This window comes from Camelus bactrianus, chromosome 3, assembly GCF_048773025.1.
Source record: "Camelus bactrianus isolate YW-2024 breed Bactrian camel chromosome 3, ASM4877302v1, whole genome shotgun sequence".
In the NCBI taxonomy this organism is placed as follows: Eukaryota; Metazoa; Chordata; class Mammalia; order Artiodactyla; family Camelidae; genus Camelus; species Camelus bactrianus.
In genome coordinates this window covers 104128439-104151422 of record NC_133541.1, presented here as the reverse complement: position 1 = coordinate 104151422, position 22984 = coordinate 104128439, and the positions used below count along the sequence as shown (strand labels likewise).

At 40.4% G+C, this 22984-nt stretch overlaps 1 protein-coding gene across 1 annotated transcript; it reads left to right on the top strand.

Annotated features, from left to right (window-relative positions):
* Positions 1-8578: 8578 nt before the first annotated feature.
* Positions 8579-21999, top strand: GRXCR2 (glutaredoxin and cysteine rich domain containing 2). The gene is made up of 3 exons (XM_010959597.3): positions 8579-8914; positions 15081-15302; positions 20869-21999. Exons 1-3 carry the CDS (start codon positions 8579-8581, stop codon positions 21049-21051), a joined length of 741 nt encoding a protein of 246 aa, XP_010957899.1. The 3' UTR covers positions 21052-21999.
* Positions 22000-22984: the final 985 nt, after the last annotated feature.

Here is a 22984-nt window from a genome sequence, read left to right as displayed (position 1 = left end):
ATGCAAATCAAAACTACAGTGAGGTATCATCTCACACCAGTCAGAACAGCCATCATTAAGAAGTCTACAAATAAATTCTGGAGAGGATGTGGAGAAAAAGGAACCCTCCTACACTGTTGATGGGAATGTAAATTGGTGCAGCCACTATGGAGGACAGTATGAAGATTCCTTAAAAACCTAAAAATAAACTTACTATATGATCCAGCAATACCACTCCTGGGCATGTATCTGGAGAAAAATACAATTCAAAATGACACCTGCACCCCAATGTTCACAGCAGCACTATTTACAATAGCCAAAATATGGAAACAGCCTAAATGTCTATCAACAGATGACTGGACAAAGATGTTGTGGTATATTTATACAATGGAATATTACTCAGCTATAAAAAAGAATAAAATAATGTCATTTGTAGCAACATGGGTGGACCTGGAGATTGTCGTTCTAAGTGAAGCAAGCCAGAAAGAGAAATAAAAACACCGTATGATATCGCTTACATGTGGAACCTGAAAAAAAGACACGAACTTATTTACAAAATAGAAACAGACTCACAGACACAGAGAAAAACTTATGATTACCAGGGGGAAAGGGAGTGGGAAGGGAGAAATTGAGAGTCCCAAGTTTGCAGATAGTAACTACTATATAAAATAGATAAACAAGTTTATACTGTATAGCACAGGGAACTACATTCAATATCTTGTAGTAACCTGTAATGAAAAAGAATATGAAAACAAATATATGTATGTATATGTATGACTGAAACATTGTGCTGTACACCAGAACTTGACACAACATTGTAAACTGACTATACTTTCAATAAAAAAGAATGGAAAAAATGATATGAAAAAATACATTTTTTTTACAATAAAATGATGTTATTTCCTATTAGTTGTATTCATCCAGAGGGAAAATGACAGAAGTTGCAGATTTCATTGTCTGCAGCCAATTGCATAAGTTCATCTGTATCTTAAGTTTTAGGCACAGTTTACTTTAAAAGAAAACAGGGGTTTTTTTGTAATGTTAATATCAATACTAATTATAAGAAATTTGGAAAAAATATAGAAAAATATAAAAAATAAAATAAACATCACCTCTAATCACCTTCTCAGACAGAACCATTTTTAACATTTTAAAGGATTAACTTTGAGTCTTTTCTCCTTTACAATTTTATGTAGTAAATTCTCTATCACAGACCAAAAACATTTTGTGTGACACCTTTTCCCACTTAATTTGTTTCATAAGTATTTTCCCGTATTATTTCAAACTCTGTAAATCTTTCTAAAAAATGACTACGCACTCTTTCATTTTGTGGCATTCCTACTGTTAAATATTTAAGTTTTCAGTTTTTTTCTTATTGTGAATAATGTTATAGAGAACATTTGTCTCTATAAATATTTCTCTCCACTTAAAATGTTCTCCTTAGGAGTGCTCCTAACCACTTCCGGTTTGGCACTGCTAGATTCAAACTGATTTTTGCTCAGATAAACTCTTACAGTTTTTTTTTAAAAGAACATGAAAATGAGTATATGTATGTATATGCATGACTGGGACATTGTGCTGTGCACCAGAAATGGATGCATTGTAACTGACTATACTTCAGTTAAAAAAAAACTTCAAAATGTTTAATATGCCTCAATGTATCTTTTCACAGGTGTGGTGACAGGAGAACCCAAGGAGACTCTCAGGGGGCCCCCAGGAGCAACGACCAACAGCAGGGAAGGTGCCTGTGGAGCACCTTCAGTTGCTGCTTTCCGGCCACCCCTAGAGCTGGTGGGTAAGTTTCCTCCATCCTCCATCCATAGCTTTTGCATTATAAACTTTCAGACTTTATTTGAACTTTTGTCTCTGGAAACTGCTGGAGTTGGACTGTACCTACATTAGACTGGGTCCAAGGTTGGACTGGTTGTGACTTAATCTGGACAGGGTTAAATATGACTGGATAGAGCTGTGGGTTGCACCCCTTTTGCAGCTAGGGTCCTTCCAACTGTTGTCAGCTCTCAGGGAAATTGTCTAAGTCCTTTTTTCTTTTGGGAGTGGCTCTGGATCTTGGGAAGGTGGTATCTTTTGCACCCTCTTTGGGGATCCCTCTTCATCCAAGAGATTGTTCAATACTGCCAGGAATATTTACTATTTGTCCCAGCTGAAACCTGAAAAAATATTTGCAAGGATTTTTTTTTTTTTTTAAGTAGTTCTTTGCTCAGAACTTGGCCAAATTGGAAGCTGATGTTCAGAGCCTGATAAGAACTTTTGTTTTAGACCTTCTCCCTTAAAACTAATGAAACTATGTATCCAGATGGAAAGAAAAACATTCCGAAGCCATTGTGGAAGGAGTTGTATTCCAGAGACACACAGGTCTAAATCTAGAATGTAGGACTCTTGATCTCCCATCTTAGTTGAAGATCTTCTATTGATATAAAGAAGCAAATAGAGCATAATGTATGGCTGCATCAGCCTCTTGATGTCATTCATTCAAGCTGCAATCCAGTTCTTTGAGGAATTAAAAACAACTGTATTTGTCTTACAAATTGAGCCTTTACAAGAACAGAAATTCAACTCTAGAAATGATTCCATGCCACCTATCCTTTTTACCAATCCCAGAATCTCCACTTTTCATGTCAAAAGCCTTGCAGATACTGTAGAAGATACTAGATTTAGGGGGAAAAGCCCTTCTTGGAGATACTTACATCCTTTCTCTGAGCCTTTGAGATGTAAATGTTCCACCTGGTCTTCTCTAGGAACCTAGAGCCATCTCTTGAAATGCAAACTACAAGGGCAGTAATTCTGATCCCAGAAAATAAAAGATATTTGGAAATTAAGTGAATGAAAACTCTTAAAGTCTTTTAATAAATATTAGTAAAAGCCTTAGCCATCTGAGAGGTAACTGTAACTTATCCTGTCTGCCAGAAACACAATTTGGATCCAACTGTTCTTTTATAAACCAGTGAGTATTCTATTACTGTACCTGTCTTATGGCTAAAATTTAAAAGTAAAAGCTATAAGATCTCTGCATTCATCTGTATGTTTATGTATGTCTATGTATGTGTGTTATAGATGTTTGATATTTTTCGACCTCCTAATAGTATTGCCAAAAGTAATTTGTAAAGAACTGTTTAATTGGCTTAAAGACAAACATTGATATAAATCAAGTCTATGCTCAGAAATATAGAAGCTAACCCAAATGTTTTTCAAGTTCATGTGATGTAGGATAATCTTTGGCAAATAAAAGCTAGTTGAAGCTTGCTGGTTTAATTAAAATAGGCATGTCTTTAGAGTTACAGCATTAAAAATAATTTTTTCATTTTACCTAGGTTTACTAGAAGTCAAATAAGCTCATGTTATCTCTGTTACAGAATTTGTCAGCAAGAAAGATAGCTTAAGATGATGGCTAGCTATTTAATGTCTCATGAAGTTTTCATGAGTAATCTAAACACAATTGTTAAAACAAGTAAATTAAATAGCTGTAAGTGACATTAAACCCTAAAAGTGAACTTTTCAACAATAATAATGCTTTAGGTATGTCTACTTAAGAGTAATTTCCAAAATATTTTTGGTAACTTGAAACCTTACAGTTATGAGATTAGTTAAATGATGGATATTCATTGAATATCTAGATCACTTCCAAATAAGGAAAAATACTGAAATATAAATTACTGACATAGGTTTATCCACTTTTGATTTCCTTTTACAGAGAACTATAGATGTTTGTGTGTATTAGTAAATATAACACATTCAAAATTTTACTATGAGGAAGAATATACTTGTAGAAATTGTGAAATGTGTTTACAAATTTGCCAGTCCACAGAATGCTGTGTAGCAGATGGTTTACAATCGCTTACTTCTTAGCTTTCACTAGAAATAAAGGGTTCTAAGGGTTAAGGATTCTAATCAGTATATGTAATTATGCTACTTAGAAAAATCAGAGCATAAAGGAACAATTGTGTGAAAAGTAGATAGGAAAATAGACTGACCGGTTGTTCCAGAGTTAGGAAGAGAAAAACACAGGGCAAGACCTGAATGGATATAAAAATATTGTAGAAGGTTAGTGGAAAAGGAACCTTGGAGAAGGAATTTTATGTATGGTCAAGCTGACTAAAATGAGAATGGATTTATTTAAATTTTTAAGGATGAATTTTAATATGAAAAGTATATAAAATTAGAGTTTGTCCTTCTCTCTTTGACAAAGTGTTCTTGGAATGTCGGTCGGCTCTTGATTGTGAAAGGTTGCTGTTGTTGTTTACCTTTTGGGTAATCCACCTGGAAAGCAAAGGTTTGGAGTCTTCCAAAATCCTTTTCTGTGCTTCATTTCATCTTTATTGGATCTCTTATTACTTAAGAAAACCCAGTCTTCTCAATAGTGATAGAGCGAAGTTTTGTTCGCAACTAGGTAACCTTCTATGTTTGCTTTTAAAATTTTCTATTGTCAATTTATTTAAATTGATAATTAAGTATTATTTCATAGTGATCTGAGGTCTTGTTTAGTCAAATGTCCAAACCTTTTGACATTTTGACAACTTCCCCAAATCAAATTATAAATGCAGTCTTTTGGACCTCGAAGTAACTTTGAAATTTCCCAGAGGAGCCCTGGAAAACCTCCAAGGATGTGTCTCTCACCTGGTAAAAGAGAGATGTTAAACGAATTATGTTTATATGATATGTTAAATTATGTGGGAAGTATTGTCAGATAATAAGTGGTGATACACTTTCTTAGGTGCTATGTTTTTGGATATATGTTACAATATAGGTATTCCAAAAATTGCTTAAGTATCCTAGAAATTTGACAGTACTATCCTGTTATTGTCCTAAATTATTGTATGTCCTACTGTAGAGCACAGGGAACTATCTTCAATACCTTGTGGTGGCCTATCATGAAAAAGAATGAAAAGGGATGCGTGTATCTATGTATAACTGAATCACTATGCTGCACACCAGAAATTAACGTAACATTGTAAATCGACTGTACTTCAATTAAAAAAAAAGAAATACCGTGTCAAAATTAAAAAAAAAAAGATTATTGTTAATTAAAGAAAACCAGATAGCTCAAGTTAAGGCATTTAGTATTTTTCTATATATGAGAAGTTGCAGAAGTCTGGGCTCATTGGAATCGTTGCTTTGATTGAGGGTCTCAGCCTGAGCCTCCTCAGGGGGTACGTTGGGGGTGGTTACAGTGGCTGATGGCTTGATGGTGGCACCTTTGGGGAGGCTGCAATGTGGTAGCTTGATGGCTGCAAAATCCTCTGTTTATTGATATGGTGAGCAATATTTTTCATTCACAGCCCGTGAATACCTCATGGATACGAAATCAAAACGCTAAGGACAACCAATTATAAACAGCCAACTAGGCTTTAAGCTGTAGCCAAATCAGTGATTTCCTTATTTTGCTTCTGCCTTTTCGCTATAAAAGTCTCTCTCCAAGCTCCTGGTGGTGAAGCTTCCTCACCATTTCTAACTTCTACATTGGTGTCGCCTGATTTGGATCAATTTTGCTCACACAAACTCTTAAAATTAAAAAAAATACACACATCTGCTTGAGAGAAATTACCGGGTTGAAAGTAATGAATTTTTGTCCATTTATGTTCCCTCTGTTTATCAAAGTAAGATAAGCTTATCACAGACAAGTAAAATATAATGAAACTAGGAAGGAAAAAATAGTCATTCAGAGTCTTCCACCCGGGGGCAACTGATGCTGAGGTTTTTGGCATGATTTCTTCTGATTTATGCAGTCATTTTCTTTCTTAGTGAGGTTCAAGGATGCAAACCTTTCTAAGGCTTTGGATAATACTGCCAGAATTGCTTTCAATTTATCGATTTATCCTCCTTCTGGAGGTGTGTGTGACTTTTCTGAAAAGTTAACATTAAAATTATCAAGTAAGCACCGTCGCTTCAAAATTCATGATTTTGGTCTGGCTCACTGAATGTCTGTGAACATAGGACTGGGCATAAAAACATACAAAACTCACGTTACTTGGAAAACTCATTGCCAGCTTTTGATTTCTTTGCATAATTAAAGGATTCTTTTTTTTTCATTCAACCCATTCAATTCGGTTGTGTTCAAAATTCTAACTTAATTTAAATTTAATGAATCGTCAAAAGCACAACTGCGCAAAAATGCATGAATGCATAGGCTCTGGTTGAAGTCTACCCTTTTGAAAAGCTACCTTTGCTAATGGTGTTTATTCCTTGGGCAACCGAAAATGCCTATTTAATGAGTAGCAGTGGACGTCCACTCACTGGTCTTTCTGGGTGAAGGCAGACTTTCAGTCACTTTTTAATACTTGTTTCCTGGGATGGATGGAAGAAAATATTCTCTTCGTTTATCACGGCAAACTTCTTCATGGCGTGGTGCAGGTAGAAAATAATGGTACTCTTTTGTTTACACTGGAGTAAATGAATGAGGCTGATGGAATCAGAGGTGATCACCTAGAAGCCCGGGGCCTCACCTGGCTGTTCTGAGGGTGCAGGGATCCACATTTCAGCCTCCTGTGATCCATTCATGGTACATCAGGGCCAGCTCTGTGTCCTAGGGATCTGAGAGGAATGTATCTTCTTGTGTTACAAAGAGCCTATCTTTCATATTTTAAAATGTTATTTCTGTGTGTATGTGTGTGTGTTTGATCTTTTCCTTGCTTGTATTGCTTGAGGCCTTATAACTGAACCCCTTCTTAATAGAAATGCAGGTGTTTTTCTTGACAACTTTCTGACCCTACTTCTTCAGTCTTCTCCACAAAATACACTCAACTCTTGTTCCAAAAGTTTTCTCTATTTGATTTCTGTCACCTGGAAGTCATTCATTCAGCAATTATTAACTGAGTTCTGTTAAATACCAGGCACTTTGATAAGCACTAGGGATGGAGAAATGGTGAAGGCAGCTTCTGACTCTAAGATGTCCACAGTTTACTGGAGGGGAGCACAAGAATGGTAAGGGGAAGCAAGAAGCACTTAATGATGCTTCCAAAGTTCCATGGCCTCCTCCCTGGGGCAGGTGGGAAGGCACCCCAGGAGCAGTGACATCTCAGGTGTGACTTGAAGGATATGTGGAAGCTTGACATTTCATTCAAGAAACAGAGTACGTATTGGATAGGAGGCAGAAACTCATGGTTTTGAGAAGTAGCTGAGCTTGTCACTATGCCTGGAACACCAATTCCTGGCAGCACCTGGAAGAGTGGTGGAGGACCAGTCTGGGAAGGAAGGCAGGGTTAGGTTCCGAGGATCTTTGCTGGCTTCATGAGGAGTTCGGACTTCTTATGCAGGAGACTGACATCTGCTGACTTGCGTTTTGGAAGCATCGCTCTGGCATCTGTGTGGAGGATGGACTTGTGGACGGGTGGAGAAGTCGTCAGGAGGTCACTGCAACTCTGAAAGCAGAAGTGATGAGGGCTTGACCTGGGGCCTGGGGGGTGGGGGTGGATGGAAGAAGGCAGTGGTGATAGAATCCATAGGAACAGCTGCTGGAGTATGAGAGAAGTCCACGTGGGCAGTTAAGTCACTGATGATGTCATTAACTGAGACAGGGAGGCAGGCTTAACCCCCACCATTTCAGCTGTTCTTTGAGACCCAATGCAAGGGCTCTTCCTTTACAAGCCTTCTTCTTCCATCCTTGTCTCCCGAGGGACCACTCTCTTCCCAGAATAGCTCTTCCGGCAGTCAGCAGTGGATGGTTTGCTCCCTAAGTGGGAGGCTATGATTTCATGTGTGTTAGGTTTGTTTCCTAAGCTGGATTGTAGGGCTGTGCATTTCAAGCCCCACATCTTGTGCTTCTCTGATATTCATCCCAGCGACCATGTCCCAGTGTCGGGCATTCACCAGGCTCTGTCTGCAGTAGGCAGTGGGGCCTCATGCTGTGCTTGCAAATGAAGTCTTAAGTATAAAACGGATATAAAATGAAGCTGCTCTGACTAAGTAAGGGGTAGAAGGCCCAGAATCCAGGACCCGTGTCTTCCTCCTGTCAGCACTCCAAGAGGCACAGTTTGAAAACCTCCAGCTTGGTGGCTTGGTCATGGATTTTGGAATCAGTTAGAACTGAGTTCAAATCTTGGCTCTGTTCCTTGACTGTACAATAGAGCAGAAAAATGGGGAAACTGCTTTGAACCTTACTTTCCCTTCTGTAAAATGGGGACAATAACACTCTCATTGTAGTTTTATTGTGAGAACAAAGATATTGCACGTAAAAATCTCTGGCACCTATGAAATGTTCACTAGGTCAGTTGTTAGTGAAAATAACAAGACACTTGCTGACTGATCCTTATTGAACTGGTTACTTATTCAGTCTAAATAAACCTACTCATGTTCATGCTAAGAAAAGCCAGGGTTGGGGAGAAGTTATAGGTGGGTTTGGGATTCAGAGGGGACCCAGTCTTGTCTTATGCTCCATCCATTCCACCAGCCTGCAATTGCCTGCCTTTGCATGAGGGCCTATCAATATTTAATGTGTGGGTGTCAGTTGCTGTAAACTGAGCATACCCCAGCACCAACCTGAATTAATTATATGCAGGAGGAGAGAAAATAAAATGCCTTTTTCTCAGAGCCCCAAGTTCCACTGGCTCCACGGAAGCCTGGAAACCACAGGGTGAAATTTCTGCTCATGGAGGATCCCGAGAAGAAGCTGAGCCAGAAGAGCGACAGCAAACCCCGGAAAGTACGCTTTAAAATCTCTTCCTCCTACAGTGGCCGGGTGTTGAAGCAGGTCTTTGAGGATGGACAGGAATTAGAGTCGCCAAAGGAGGAATATCCTCACAGTTTTCTCCAAGAGGCCCTTGAACCAATGGATGGTGTTTACGGGTCTGGGGAAGCCCCCAAGCCCCGACCGTGCTCCCCCAAGCTGACTGCTCAGAGGATCAGCGTGGTTAGAGAGGGCAGTGCCTACACTTTGGCAGGCAGCCAGCCTTTCTTCAACGATTACAAGGCGAATGACCATAAGGTTGGTATTGCACATGGCGTAGAAGCTTTCAGGATGAAAATGTGTTTAGAGAAACACCTAAATGTTTCCCATCTGTATCCTGCTCATGCTCCAGTACCAGCCAGAGCTAGAGGTGCACCAAATGTGAAGCCACTCTCAGAATAATATTTCTGGGACAAAATATAACATGCTGGTTGACTACTTATTGGAAAATGCAGTAAGCATAGGTAGTATTCAAATTCCATGCAGGGCAACAAATGGTAATTGGGTCTTTGGCTGGGTTATCTCGGTAAGTAAATGAAACAGAGATGCAGTGGTTTTCAGGCTGCCGGACTGCCAGTGTAGAAGATTATGCGGCAGCGGGTTGCTTTGCTTCCTGAAAGAGCTAAGCGTTTGAGGGTGCTTGCTCATTTTACTTCAGCCAATTATTTAGCTTGTGGTTTCTCCGTGTCTTGTTTTATTTCTTATCTCCCTCCTGCTGCTTCCTTTTTTAAAAATGTGTTTATTTATTTATTTATTTATTTAGCCTTTCCATTGCTCATTAGCCTGAGCACTGGGTAGTTGGAGTCCTGGGAAGAAATGGTGAAAAGCAAATTTGCCAGACGAAATGTTACATGGGGAAGACGTTTGAGCTAATAGTTCGACTGAAACATGTATTTTTATCTGTGAATTTCGGTTATCTTCTCCAGTACCACGGTTAATCAAAAGTCCATACATAGCTTTTCTTTTAAGCTAGAAGAACCTGGGAATTATTCACTGATTTCCACAAACTAATAGATGTGTGTGTGCTCTCTGCCAGCAGGACCGTGAATGCCTTTAAAAAAAAAAAAAGATGAAATGCAATTATATAATGTACCAGGTTATTAATGAATAGCACACCAGGATATGTTTTCATCTTTAAAGTGTGAAGTTTAGATAATTACTCTCTAATCATTTTTTATTGTTAATTTCCTAGGGGAACAGATAATACATCCATAGCAGACAAATGTACTGGCCTTGCTGGCATTGGTGAAAGAATAATTAAGGGCATGTCTACATTTATCAAAGCTAATACCAGGTTTCTTTTTGATATTAAAGGGGGCTGGAATAAACAACTCCTAACATTAGTGGAGTGACTTATGCATTGCAAAACATTATCACCTTCTGTATCATAGGGTCTTCTCCACAACCTTGAGGAGAAAGGCATAGTATGGTCATTTCCACTTGGCAAATGAGGAAAACTGAGTGCCAAGTTGTAAGGGACTCACCCACTATAATCAGGGCATTAGGTGAAGAGTGAGAATAAAACCCAGGTCTTCTGGGAAACTGTACACTTTGCTCAAACAGTGAAGCCTTCACACTCAATGCCAAGTTTTTGTTACAGATTTGTTTTCCCATAAAACCATTTTCAACCAATCAGTAATTTTTAGGTTTTGTTTGTTTAAAAGTGTAAGAGTTCAAACTTTCACATTCTATTAAAGTTTAGCCCTAAAATAAAAATTAAAAAAAAAAAAAAACCAACCCAGGTCTTCTGATTCCCCATGCTTTTGGCCCTATGGAATGTTCCTTTTAAGAGAATAAGGCCACTATTAATGATGAAGATGATCATAGTTACCATTTATTGAGTATTTATTGTGTCCTAGGTACTTGACCATGTCTTGTGCTTACAGTACCTCTTTTTAACTAAATCTCATTTGTAGGTTTAGAATTGACAAAGTCATAGTTTATACAAACCTTGTACAAGGCCACAGTTTATGATATTGGACTGCTTGCCCTTTGTAAGTCATGTATCAAACTTGGCATCTATGTAAAAGTATGATTAGCAGGAACTTAATAAAATCAGATAGCCGAGACTTCATGGCTGCACCGCACAGTGGGCTTAAACATAGCACTCTAGAGATCAGCTTTAAGGTTTGGTTTCTGCTCGATCTGGTTATCCTGGCTTTCTGTGTTTCCTGATCCAATTGCCACATCCCACTGTCAGCCAGCCTGTTGGTCTGAGGATGGTCAGGATGGATTCTTGCTGCTCCACCCACTGAAACAGGTGGTCAGTGTGGTACTTAGCTAAAACAAGGAAATGAGAGCTGGGAAGTCATGATCTTTCAGTAACAAATCCAACGCTAAAACAACCCAGGGTAAATATTGACTCTGCAGCAATGTTGGGTAGCTGTTAAGCACAACAATTTAAAGTAAGGGATCTGAAAGGGAGGAGAGTGTAGTTCAAGTGGTAGAGCACATGCTTAGTATGCAGGAGGTCCTGGGTTCGATTCCCCAGTATCTCCTCAATAAATAAGCCTGATTGCCCCCCTAAAATTAATAACAAATAAATAAAAGGAACAGATATTTATACAGCAGTATTCATAGCAGCACAATTGCCCACAGGTGGGAACAATTCAAATGTCCACCAATAGATGAGTGGACAAACAAAATGAGGTACATACATACAATAGAATATTGTTCAGCCTTAAAAGGAAGGAAATTCTGACACACGCTACGACATGGATGAACCTTGAAGATGTATGCTAAGTGAAATAAGCCATTTTTAAAAACATGATTGTATGAGTCCACTTATATGAGGTCCTAATGGCATCAGATTGACTTATAGAGACAGAAAGTAGAACGGTGCTTGCCAGGGGCTGGGGACTGGGAGAAGGTGGAGTTTAATAGGTCCAGAGTTTCAGTTTGGGAATAAGAAAAAGTTCTGGAGATGGGAGGTGGAGATGGTTTCACAACAATGTGAACGTACTAAAGCCACCGAACTGTACCTTATAAAAGGCTAATGCGGTAAATTTTATGTTATGTATATTTTGCCGCAATAAAGTAATAATAAAAAGCAAGGTTCTAATGTCAGTTATACCTGGGCTCGCTGTCCATTTTACCCACTTAACTGTGTGAGCTTGGGCAAGCCACTTCCCCTTGTGACAACAGAAGTACTTATGAAGACTGGTGTGGTGATTAAAAAATATATAATACATAAGAAGGACTTAGCATCGTGCCTGGAACATTGTGTATGCTCGGGAAATGTTACCTACCAGTGTGATAATGGCTAGGTTCTTATCAAAGAAATATCGAATCTTTTAAAATTTTACATGATGGATAGAGAAAGTGGTAATGAACAATCAGATATTTTAAAGAATTGAAACCATTTTTATAAGGTTCATAAAAAAATGAGAGAGAAACGAAAAATGAAATGTTCAGTGTATGTTAGTGAACATACCCTTTGTACATATTATGCAATTTCATCTTCACAACAATTCTCTTTTACATACTGAAAAAAAAAACAGAAGTTCCTTGGGGTTAAATAACTTCTTGATCTCACACAGCGGTCAAATAATATTTGAATATAATTTGGACTCATGTCTGCCTCCCTCCAAAGTCCACTGAGTTTCTAGTACTCGCTAAGGCGTATCTGCATTTAGCAGTGAGGTTTTGTGGTCCTTGAATGGCAATCCCCAGTCATGTTGCTTTTGACATCAGAGTATTTATGAATGTTTAATCACATAAGCTGCCATTCTTGGCGCTATGGAAGGAAACAAAAATTCCTGGCTCCATCCTGGCCCTGTATCATGTAAGAGTGGGTGTTCCTCACAGGCAATTGGGTGTAACCAGATAACGTGAACTTTAGTTACACCCAGAGAGTTTCCTTAGACACAAGGAAGAACTTGGCTGTCAGGGTGAGTGAAACTTAAACACATCTTCAAGGTGATTTGGGACCCTCCATCTCTGGAGTAAATTAAAAATAAATTCGCTAATCTGAGAGTCTCAGATATTGACCAGCTTTGAGGGAGGAGGCTGGACCAGATAGCTGCAGATTCTTTTTTAGTATATTGAGAATTTGCCTTGGAAAAACCAGTCCTCCATGTGGAAAAAAAAAAAAAAAAAAGGAAGCTTTCTAGTAACTGAACCTCTTTGGCTATTACTGGAAATGGAACCTTCCAAAAGTGCCACCATCTTTATCTTCTGATGTTCAGAAACTGATAGTCCAGAGTGTGAAACAGGAACCCAGCCTGCATCAAACAGTAGGAAATGGAAGCTGCCACATGATCCCTTGAAGAGAGGGAGAGAAAACAGGGCCAGCTAGGAAGTTAGTGGCTTTATAAATAATTATCAAAAACTCCGTGGATATTTCAAGGAAGGGGACCTGAGTTTTGAAGTCCCGCTCAAGCCAGGCTGTGACTGAATACATGAGGGCTTTCAATGGGAGACTGCTTGACCGTGGCATCTAAATAGATTTGGCTTATACAGGTCTGTAAAAAAAGGGAAAACTATGCTGGGGAACTTAGCTGTGAAGCATGACTGTATGTGCCCTGCTAAAGGATAGTTTTTAATGCAACAGTAGCAATGCGCATCATTTGCATAGTACCTTCAGCTTTTGCAGACTGTTTTACATATTCTTCATTGCACTCCCACTCCTAGATGTCGATACATTTAGCCTCAGGGACAAGAATCAAAGTATTTAACCAAAGAGTCAAAATATTTAACCACAGGAACATTGCCTAATTGGTATAGAAGCCAGAGGAGTGTTGAGGTAGGGTCCTAAAACCTGGGATCCTAAGCATTAGCTTCTACATTCCTGGGTTTTAGGACGTTAGAGGCTCCCTAAAGAGAGGCTGGAGTAACAGGAAGGCAGTCAGGAGTCTCAGGACAGCATCCTGTTTACCACCCAGTATGGAAATATTTGTATATTTTAATAACTAGTTTGTCTTTGGTGGTGGCCACCCATTAGATGTCAGCCCATTTACATGAGCAAACTGAGGTTCCGAGAGCCCAAATGATTTTCCTGAATCTCACAATTAGTAAACAGTGGAGTTGGGATCCAGTGTTGTTCCCCTCTCCGCCTCCCAGCTATCCTAGCTCTGCAAAGAAATATGTGCTCTTAGTTAAGTAACATCTAAACATTTACTCCCCCTGCTTCTCTATTGCATTATAGTATTGCCCAAATTATTTCTCAGCAAACAAGTAAGTAACACAGGGTAAATCCATGGAACAGAACATAAGCTATTAGTAATGATGCTATAGAAGTGTATTTATTGACATAAAAAGATTTTCATATTGCATGAATAATGAAAAAACAAGTATGTATGTGTATGTGTACACAAGTGTATATATACATGTATATGTACACGTATACACACACATGTATATACACACATATATATACACACACACATATATATACCCATATATATATATATATATAATGATCTTATTTTTGCAAGGGGAAAATGTTTGTGAATAGCTCATTGTATGTTTTAAGAATATGGACTTTAGAGGGAGACAGACTTGAGTTTGAATCCCAGCCACAAACCCTCAGTAACTCTGTAAACTTGGAAGCATCTTAACCCCACTGAGACTCAGTCTTCTCATTGGTAAAATGCAGAAATCATAGTATCTGTCTCATAGGGATATTTGGGAGGGAAGTGAGATCATATTTGTAAAATGCTTAGTATTTTGCCTGACACACAATAAATGCAATAATAATAATAATAATAATAATAATAATAATAATAATAATAATAATAATAATAATAAATTGTATCTACTATCATTATTTATGCAAAAAATTTTGGAGAGAAATTTATTTTTTTATTATTATTATTTTTTTTTTAACGGAGGTACTGGGGATTTAACCCAGGACCTCCTGGATGCTAAGCATACACTCTACCACTGAACTCTACCCTCCCCCAAGAGAAATTTATTTTTGAAAAGCATTCCTTTATATTTATTAAGCACTCAGCAGGGGAGGGTAGAGCTCAGTGGTACAGTACATGCTTAACATGCCTGAAGTCCTGGGTTCAATCCCCAGTACCTCCATTAAAATAAATAAATAAACCTAATTACCTCCTCCCCCCAAGAAAAACAAAAAATCTCCCCCCCCCCAAATTAAAAAGCACTCAGTGTGCCCACCCAACCCTATACCAGCTCATGTGGTGTGTAGTAGGAACAGAAGCTCTGGTCCCTGTCCTGCAGACTGCTACATTCTAGATATATGACTAGTTCAACTTTGGTTGTTGACTGTCAACAGGAAGAAAGAAGCTGGTGTTCACGATGTTCAGAGGGAGCAAAGAAATTAGGGAGTCAGCTTTGGGCTGTAATGGGATCCCAAGTGCTGGACGGTTTCTCTGTTTCCTGGGACTCTGGAGAGGTTCTGCAGCCCAGGATTTGGTGACTGGTGACCAATCACCACGCTCATTCTTCAATTCTTTAGTCCCCGCCTATTATAGATTTTGGAAAGATAATCATCTACACAAATAACCTGAAAATCATTCGAACTCCAATGGACAAGAGAGACTTCAAGAGGAAGATTCTCCAGAAGGAAGAGGAGGCTGAGGAAGAGTCTCTGATGAGCAAAGAAGGAATCTATGGAGACCAGAGCGATGGGCCTTTGCCGGAGACGGAAGGCACTTTCCCCCATAACCGGTACCCACAGGTGTGTCAGAATGGTTCACTCTCCACTCGGAGCGGGCCCTGCAGCAGTGGTTCCAGGTGGTTTTGCTTGTGTGCTATTTAAGTGAATCCTTTTGAATAGGAATCCTTAAGATGTCTGAATGAATTAAAGATGTGAAGGAATTTTAAGTTTATTACACTTTAATGGTACATGGTTAGCCATAATAGTTATAAGTCCGTATTTCAAATACTCGTAATTTAAATTATGTTGGATGATTTCTTCCAAGGATCTGATCAGGTATGTATTGTTTTCACTTTGCAGTGTGGCTGAGAACAGCTTGTTCTAGAGATGGGAAAAAGAGCTCTGTCCTTTTCTTAGGGGCTCGCTTGTGCCCCCATGGTTGGTGATAATCCTCAAGCCACAGTTTCCTTGAAGAAATCTTGGAACGCTACTTGTCTTTAGATTTTGTGGAGATTAGTGTAGTTGAAACTAAACAAAATCATCTGTAAATCCACTAGACCAGGTGTTAGTTAACCGCAATATGTTCTAATACGCTAAAAATGAACGGCTGAATGGGGATACCCTCGTCACTTTATGTTTACATCGCACTTACGCCATGGTCCCTTGGGTCCCACATTTGTCTAGTGACTGAATTAGTGAGGGTGCCAGTGTCAACTAGTTCATTAAAAGTCAGCATAGCAGCTTCTTTCGAAAACATTTTTAAAGCTTAATTTCTTGCCTTCTTTGGATAAAAAGTAACTACAAGCAGTTGGAATGCTTTTTCTCCCCACACCTTTCAGAGGTGTGCATTCACTCGCCATCTTGGAAACCATTGCTGAGACATGCTCAGACGAGGGGAAGGATGATGACGTTTCAACAGTTCACAGCGTGGGGCTGAAGGTGGGAAAAGCAGTTTCAGTGAATTTAAGCCAAGAGAGTAAAAGCTTGGATAGCAGCAGAAAGGAATTTTCTCTCTCTTCAGAGCCTTTCTCTTGGGGCTTGAAGCTGAGCCTCCCCCGTGGGTCGGCATAACACAGTGGGGGCTTCCTCGCGCTTGAGTGATGTCCTGGTCCTGGGAGAGTTTAGGGGAGTGGACCGAGAAGGTCATGACCAGACTCCAGCTCTGTTTGCAACCGGTCCTGTCTCTTTCCAACCTGTTCCCACAACTGATAAGATGCATTTGAAATGCATATCTGATCATGCCACCCTTTCCTCACCCTTTCCCCTGCCCAAAGCTTTCAGTGGCCTCTCATCGCTTGGGATAAAACCCCAACTCCTCACTTGTTCCAGAAAGCACTGTGTGGCCTGGCTTCTTCAGCCTCGCCCCTTACACATTTCTCCCCATTCTCTCTGCCCCGGACACACTGCCCACCTGCGCATCTCTCATGTATGTGTTCTTTGCTCTTTCCTACTGGAGCCAACTTCTGTGTGCCAAGAATATTCTCCAGATTCCCTACCTCCTTGCCCTTAGTCCCTGACATCTCAGTGGCCGCATCACTGCCTCAGAGAGGCCTCTCCTGACTTCCATGAGGATAACATCCCTGAGGGTGGACCCCTCAGGGCACCTCACACCCCCTCCACACAGTTGCAGTCTTACATTTATTTGTGCAATTGTTTGGTTAATGTTTGCTCTTACCTGCTAGGATTTGAATTCTACAAGGGCAGGGAACATATTTACATTAGGTGTAACACACTAGTTCCAATGCCCCCCCCCAAAAAAAAGTAGAGCCTGGCATATAATAGGTGCTCAATAAATAAATGTTTTTATTTAACTTATTATTAAAACTGAAATTTGAAACCAAAGTACTAGCTGGCAAGGATTTATTCAGCCTCTGCCTTCTATGCTGCACTCTTGAAACCTAGCAGAGTAGCAAGCAGACAGCTGAACATTGTGATCCAAAGCATTACCTTCCCACTTTAAAATTCATTAATTCTATTCTTGTCCATACCATTAATGTAACTTGTAGGAGCGTATATTTTCAGAAGGGGACCAGAAATGCAGGTCACACTGCAGGTCTGAGTGAAAAAGCAACAACAGATCTGCTATGACAATTATCTTTAAATTCAATTTGGAGGGAACAGTGTTTCTTAGCTGTAATGCCGTAAACTAGGACAGAGGTGTGCGGCGGAGAGTTGCCGTGAAAGCTTATACTTGACTTGCCTGTTCTTTAAGCTCTTTTAAATTGCTATTTATTTGCCCCATCCCTCATGCAGTAAATGCCCAGACAACTTTTATTCTAGAAGAGAGGGTCAAAGAAGATCAAGGAGCCCCTTCTGACCAAGAGACCCTTTGTTGTATTATATGGAACAGGGGAGCAGTAGGACCGCGATGAAAGAGCAGAGCAGGGCTAAAAGCCAGGCCGTGTTTGAACCTCTGTACTAACGATAAAAGAAAAAGAGAGGAATAATTGAATTGAGCCACAGTGAAAAGTAGAAGGGGAAGAATCTGGCCTTGGATTGAGTGGATTTGAGACCATAATTCATCTGGGCTTCTTTATGTTTTATGTGCTCTTACCTTTGAAACAAAGTAGTGGTAGTAATTAATAATAATAATAATAATAATAATAATAATAATAATAATAATAATAATAATAATAATAATAACTGCCAGCTTCTGAGAGTTCCCGATAGCCAGACAGCATGCCCAGTGCTGTCCATGCAATAGTCCATTTCAATCTCGCAAGGACTCCGCGAATTGGGTACTATTAGTAGTCCCATTCTGCAGCTGGGGAGACGAAGCCTCAGAGGAATTAAGTAACTTGCCAGAGGTGACCAGAGTCAGTAGTCAAACCCAGGTCCACCGGACTACCAATCTTACGATCTTCACCACTTGGCTAACCAGCCTCTAGGTTGGCGCTGGTTGCCATCTCCAGGGCTGCCCGGGCCTGGGAGTCCGCGGGGATAGCTGGGTTCCTTTTTCTTGGTTGTGGAGCTAGGAAGGTGTGCTTCAGGCAGATCTGTTGGATTCTGGAACCTAAGCTATGCTGTGCAGCTGTGTTCTGTGTGCTCTTGCTTAATCTTCTCTGAGAAGGATTTTTAAAAATACTGAGAACGATAGCCACTGATACCATGCAGACGGGGTAGAGGCTCAGTAAACACCTGTTGAAATAACCGGATCATTAAAAAGAGAACATTGAGAGTGTATTGGGAGGAAGGGTGGTAACCCCAGAAAATGGAAACGTCAAGTGAAACCTCTAATGCGGCAATAATCATGTGACAGGGGGTGAAATTTGACTGATGGTTTATTCTTCTTTAGGGCAGGGCATTTCAGTAATCTTTCAATATCTGACCTGGCATTCTACACCAGTGAGTTTTTGGATCACTTGTATAGCATTATGGCAGGATTTTACTGTGTTTCCTTTGACAACATTGACGTATCATTAAAATCTCAGTGGGATCAAGGGCAAAACATAAAACATGATGGATTTGGCAGAAAAATGGACCATGGCAATTTGCTTTAAGAGTATTTTGACAGATACATATTTTTAAGGGAATAAAATAAATTTCCTCATTGTTAATATATTAGAATGTGACCACAACCAATAAAATATTAACAAAGGGGTACATGGACATCATTTGGGATTTTGTCAACTGGATAATCACTTACATTCTCTAACTCTAGAATGAATAGAATTTAATACCTTCCCAGGCACTTTGCAGCACGATGGAACTATTTTCAGAACGTAGGCCTTCCTTTTCAGAGATGATGCTTATTCTTAGGTTACCAAAGAAAGCTGTGTTGCCTGGTTGAGCCACCCAGTGGACTCCAGCTGTCTTATTGGTCCCTAGAATTTAAGGACAGGAGGTGTTCTCCAGACATCATTGTTTTGTGTGTTTATTCTTTCAGCAAGTATATGAGCAGCAAATATTGTGCCAGGCACTGAGCTAGATGCCAGGAGGTGATGGGGAAAGGGACTAGCCCAGAGCACTGCCTGTCTAGTCAGCAGGAATTGTCAATGGAGGGTGAGACCTGCCATGCAGTAGAGGCGCCGTGAACACCTGGTCCAGAGGTGTGGGTCGGCAAGGCTTCCTGGAGGAAGTGCTGCTAAGCTGACATCCAAGAACAGTTACGAGTCGGCTGGGTTGGGAGTGGGGAAAAGTCCCTAAAAGCCAGCTGGAGAGAGACCTAAGGATGAGAATCTATGAAAGAAGTAAATCAGCTACAGAGATTGGGTTCTAACCTTAAGTTTTTCTGGTGGGCAAGTGTTCATTGAAAGATTTCTTGGGTGCTTTCTGTGGGTCAAGCACCATTGTAGGTGACAATGAGACTGGCCCTGGTGGGGAGAACATCTCACAAGACCAGAGGCAGGGGACTCGGTTGAATTCAAGCCAGAATTAGTATGTGTCTGGATTAGGATTGTGATTGTGGGATGGGAAAAACAGGATGGATTTGAGAGATGTTCAGAAGGTGAAAGGGACAGGAATTTGTGATGAATCTAGTATCGATCTGGCATTGCCACTTATTTCTTAGAAGGTTCATGATCTGTGCATGGTCATTGCACGAGAGCGCAAAGATTGCCAGTTTCCTTGTGATGTCTTAGGGGAAGAGCATGATAATAGCCAATGGGCAGATTCTGGTGTCCCTGGGAGGTGAGGTGGGGAGCTGAGTCTGGGACTGGAGACTTATCGCAAAGCTTAGAAATAAACTAACTTTAGTGGAGAACCTATAATGTACCAGATAATATATTATGGCATTTACATATACTCTCGTTTAATATTCCAGCTACTCAGAAAGGTAAGCAGTATTGCTCCCAGATCACAGGTACAGAAACAGACTTAGGGAGGTGAAGGGAACTGTCCAAGGTGCGCAGTTGGTGTTAGAGGCAGGCCTCAGTTCCAGGCTACCGGCTCCAGAGCAGAGCTCTTAACCTCTGGGCCTTTTCACAGTTCTCAGAGTACAGACAGAGTGCTGCAGGAATTCAGGGCTAAGCTTTGAAGGATTGTAACGTCCATCCATTCCTCTGCTCCGACTCTCGGTCACACCGAACAATCCCCCTTGAGCGCCTGCTATGGGAGACCTATGACAAGGGGCTGCTGGTTGTCACTAGGAGCTTGAGCTCTGGCATCTGACTGCTTGGGATCCAAACTGGCCTTCGCCTCTTCAAGCTGTGCGACCCCTGGCGCACAGCTGAGCTTCTCTGGGTTTCATGTTCCCATCCGTAACATGGGGATGGTAATACTTCCACCATCCACTGGGATGTTGGGAGGATTAGATGCACTGATACAGAGAACGCTCTTAGGACAGCGCCTGGCAGGTCCTAGGCGTTGGACAAGTGTTCGCTCTGAGTGTTTGGCAGTGAGGAACATTAAGTCCTGCCCTCACAGTGCGTACAGGAGTAACATGTCAGAGGGGAATGAGAGATGAAGATCAGCTGGTGGAGTGCATGCCCTGGAGGCGGGGCTGCTGTCTTAGAGGGGTCCAGCAGGGAAGTCTCTGATAAAATGCGGGGATTATCCTGTGCCTCCGGCCAGTTCTCTCCTTGGCATTTGTGGAAGCATTTCCCTCTATTTCTGCCCCAGCCTTTGGCCGCCTCATACTGTTTTGACTTGTGTGTGAACGATGGCCTTGCACTGCTGCTGTAACTTAACCCTGACCTGTCTCTTGCAGGAAGGGGAGCTTCCCGAGGACAGCTGTTTTCACTGCCGAGGGTCGGGCAGTGCCCCCTGCTCTCTCTGCCACGGCAGCAAGTTCTCGATGCTGGCCAACAGATTTAAGGAGTCCTATCGGGCCCTGCGGTGCCCTGCCTGCAACGAGAATGGCCTGCAGCCTTGCCAGATTTGCAATCAATAGCCCGTGGCTTTGTATGTCCACTTTTACCGCATCCTCCCTGAAGTCTTTTCTAATAAACTGCCCCTCCTCCACCTCCTCCTCCCTCTCCTGGCAGGGAAGCCACAGTGGCTGCGATCACTTCCTCCCCTGGTGAAACTCCATTGCTTGATGACTTTTTGCGAGGCTGGTAACATTTCCTTCTGGGTCTAAGTGGCAGAGGCATTTTTTAATTAGAAACTGGAAACTGGCTCTAAAATGATCCGTCCAAGACTGTGTTCAAGTATCTCACTGGAAACAAAGCAGGATGTCCGTGCTTCTTGCTGTTGAGGGGGCCTTTCTTTCAAAGTCCTGAGTCTCTCCTGTGTGATGTGTTTGGGTAATGCGCATGCAGGCAATGAACAATGCTACTTCTTAGAACAAGATGAGAGAAGACATTTCTGTGTGCCTCCAAACTCCTGAGGTTGTAAGCCAAGTCAAAACTATTTATGATAAATTTGGTGCTTAAATACATGAGTGTGTGTGATATGATTTCTTCCAGCCCCCAAGTTATTACCAAATAAATAAATCTATTTTAGGGCTAAGTTACAGCCACGATGTCTTCATAAAGGACATCAGGTATTTTATAAATATCTATTGGAAATTTCTAGAAGAAAAACTAAAAAAGGCTGATTTTTAGCAATTTAGTTTCTACTGACTATATATACTATTTCTACTGAATACACATACTAAGGATAATTTTTCCTCTTAAAGTTGTTTGTAAAATTAGAAAAATACTTTTGTTAATGCACTTTTGTAGCCCTCCCAGTCACTCCCGTATCCCTTGAGAATAACACTGTAAAATCTATCTGTTGAGACACGTTGCTTTTCTATGGTAATTATTTTGATTTTCATAACTTAATTTTGTCAAGATTTGTTTGTTATTCTCTGATATTTGGCTATTAAAATAATTTAACAGTGGAGTGATTTTCAGGCAACATAAATACTTCCAATAAAAAGATTAAAATATTTTTTGAAATCACAATCATTTTGCTTATTCCCTCTTAGCCAGAACAATGGAACTATTGTTCTCCAACATTCTTTGCTTCCTGTTCTTAACTATTTCCTAACTCTGTTTATGTTTCCTCATAGCTGTGGACTCTTCTGTCTTTCCAGGATACCGCAGAAAGGAACAATGTCAAGAAACCTTAAGTAGTCTTCTGATTTTTAACACGAACTCTCGACAGCAGAATCTGTTGGTTGGATGTGCAGGACAGCATTGCCAGGTTCACGATGTGCAGTGTTACCCAGATGGGTACCGCCCTTTGCTATCTCATGAGAGTTACAGCTATACAGACAGATATTTACAATATAGTTTGACAAGTTCTGGGAGCGGGGAATTACAGGGAGCATTTGGACCATGTAGAAGGGGCACCTAGCGTAGCCCAAGTGGGGTTAGAGAGGTTTCCCAGAGGAAGAGGTGTGAGCTTGTTGGCTTATTTTCCTTACCCTTTAATACTTTTCATCTCATAATAAACACACCTACTAATGATTACGTTTATTTATTCCGTCAACAAGTATTTATTGAGGACTGCAAATCTGGAGCTTACATTTTGGTAGGGGGATATTGACAACTAAAATATATTTATTTAGAGACAACTAAAAGATATGTATATAATACAGAATAAAAACATATATCTGATAAAAGTATCTATGTATGTATATAATGTACAGTGTGTTAGAAAATGATAAATGCTTTAACACAAAAAAAAATCCTTCTGGATGCAGGCGTGGGGAGTTGGGAGGGGGTGCAATTTTAAATTAATTTTGAGGGAAACCTCATTGAGAAGGTGTCCTTTAAATAAAGGCTTAACGGAGGTGAGGGAGTGAGTTGTGAAGGTATCTGGGGTAGGATTATTCTAGTCCATGGAAACAGCACAGGAAGGAGAGTGACGTGTATTTGAAGAGCAGCAAGGAA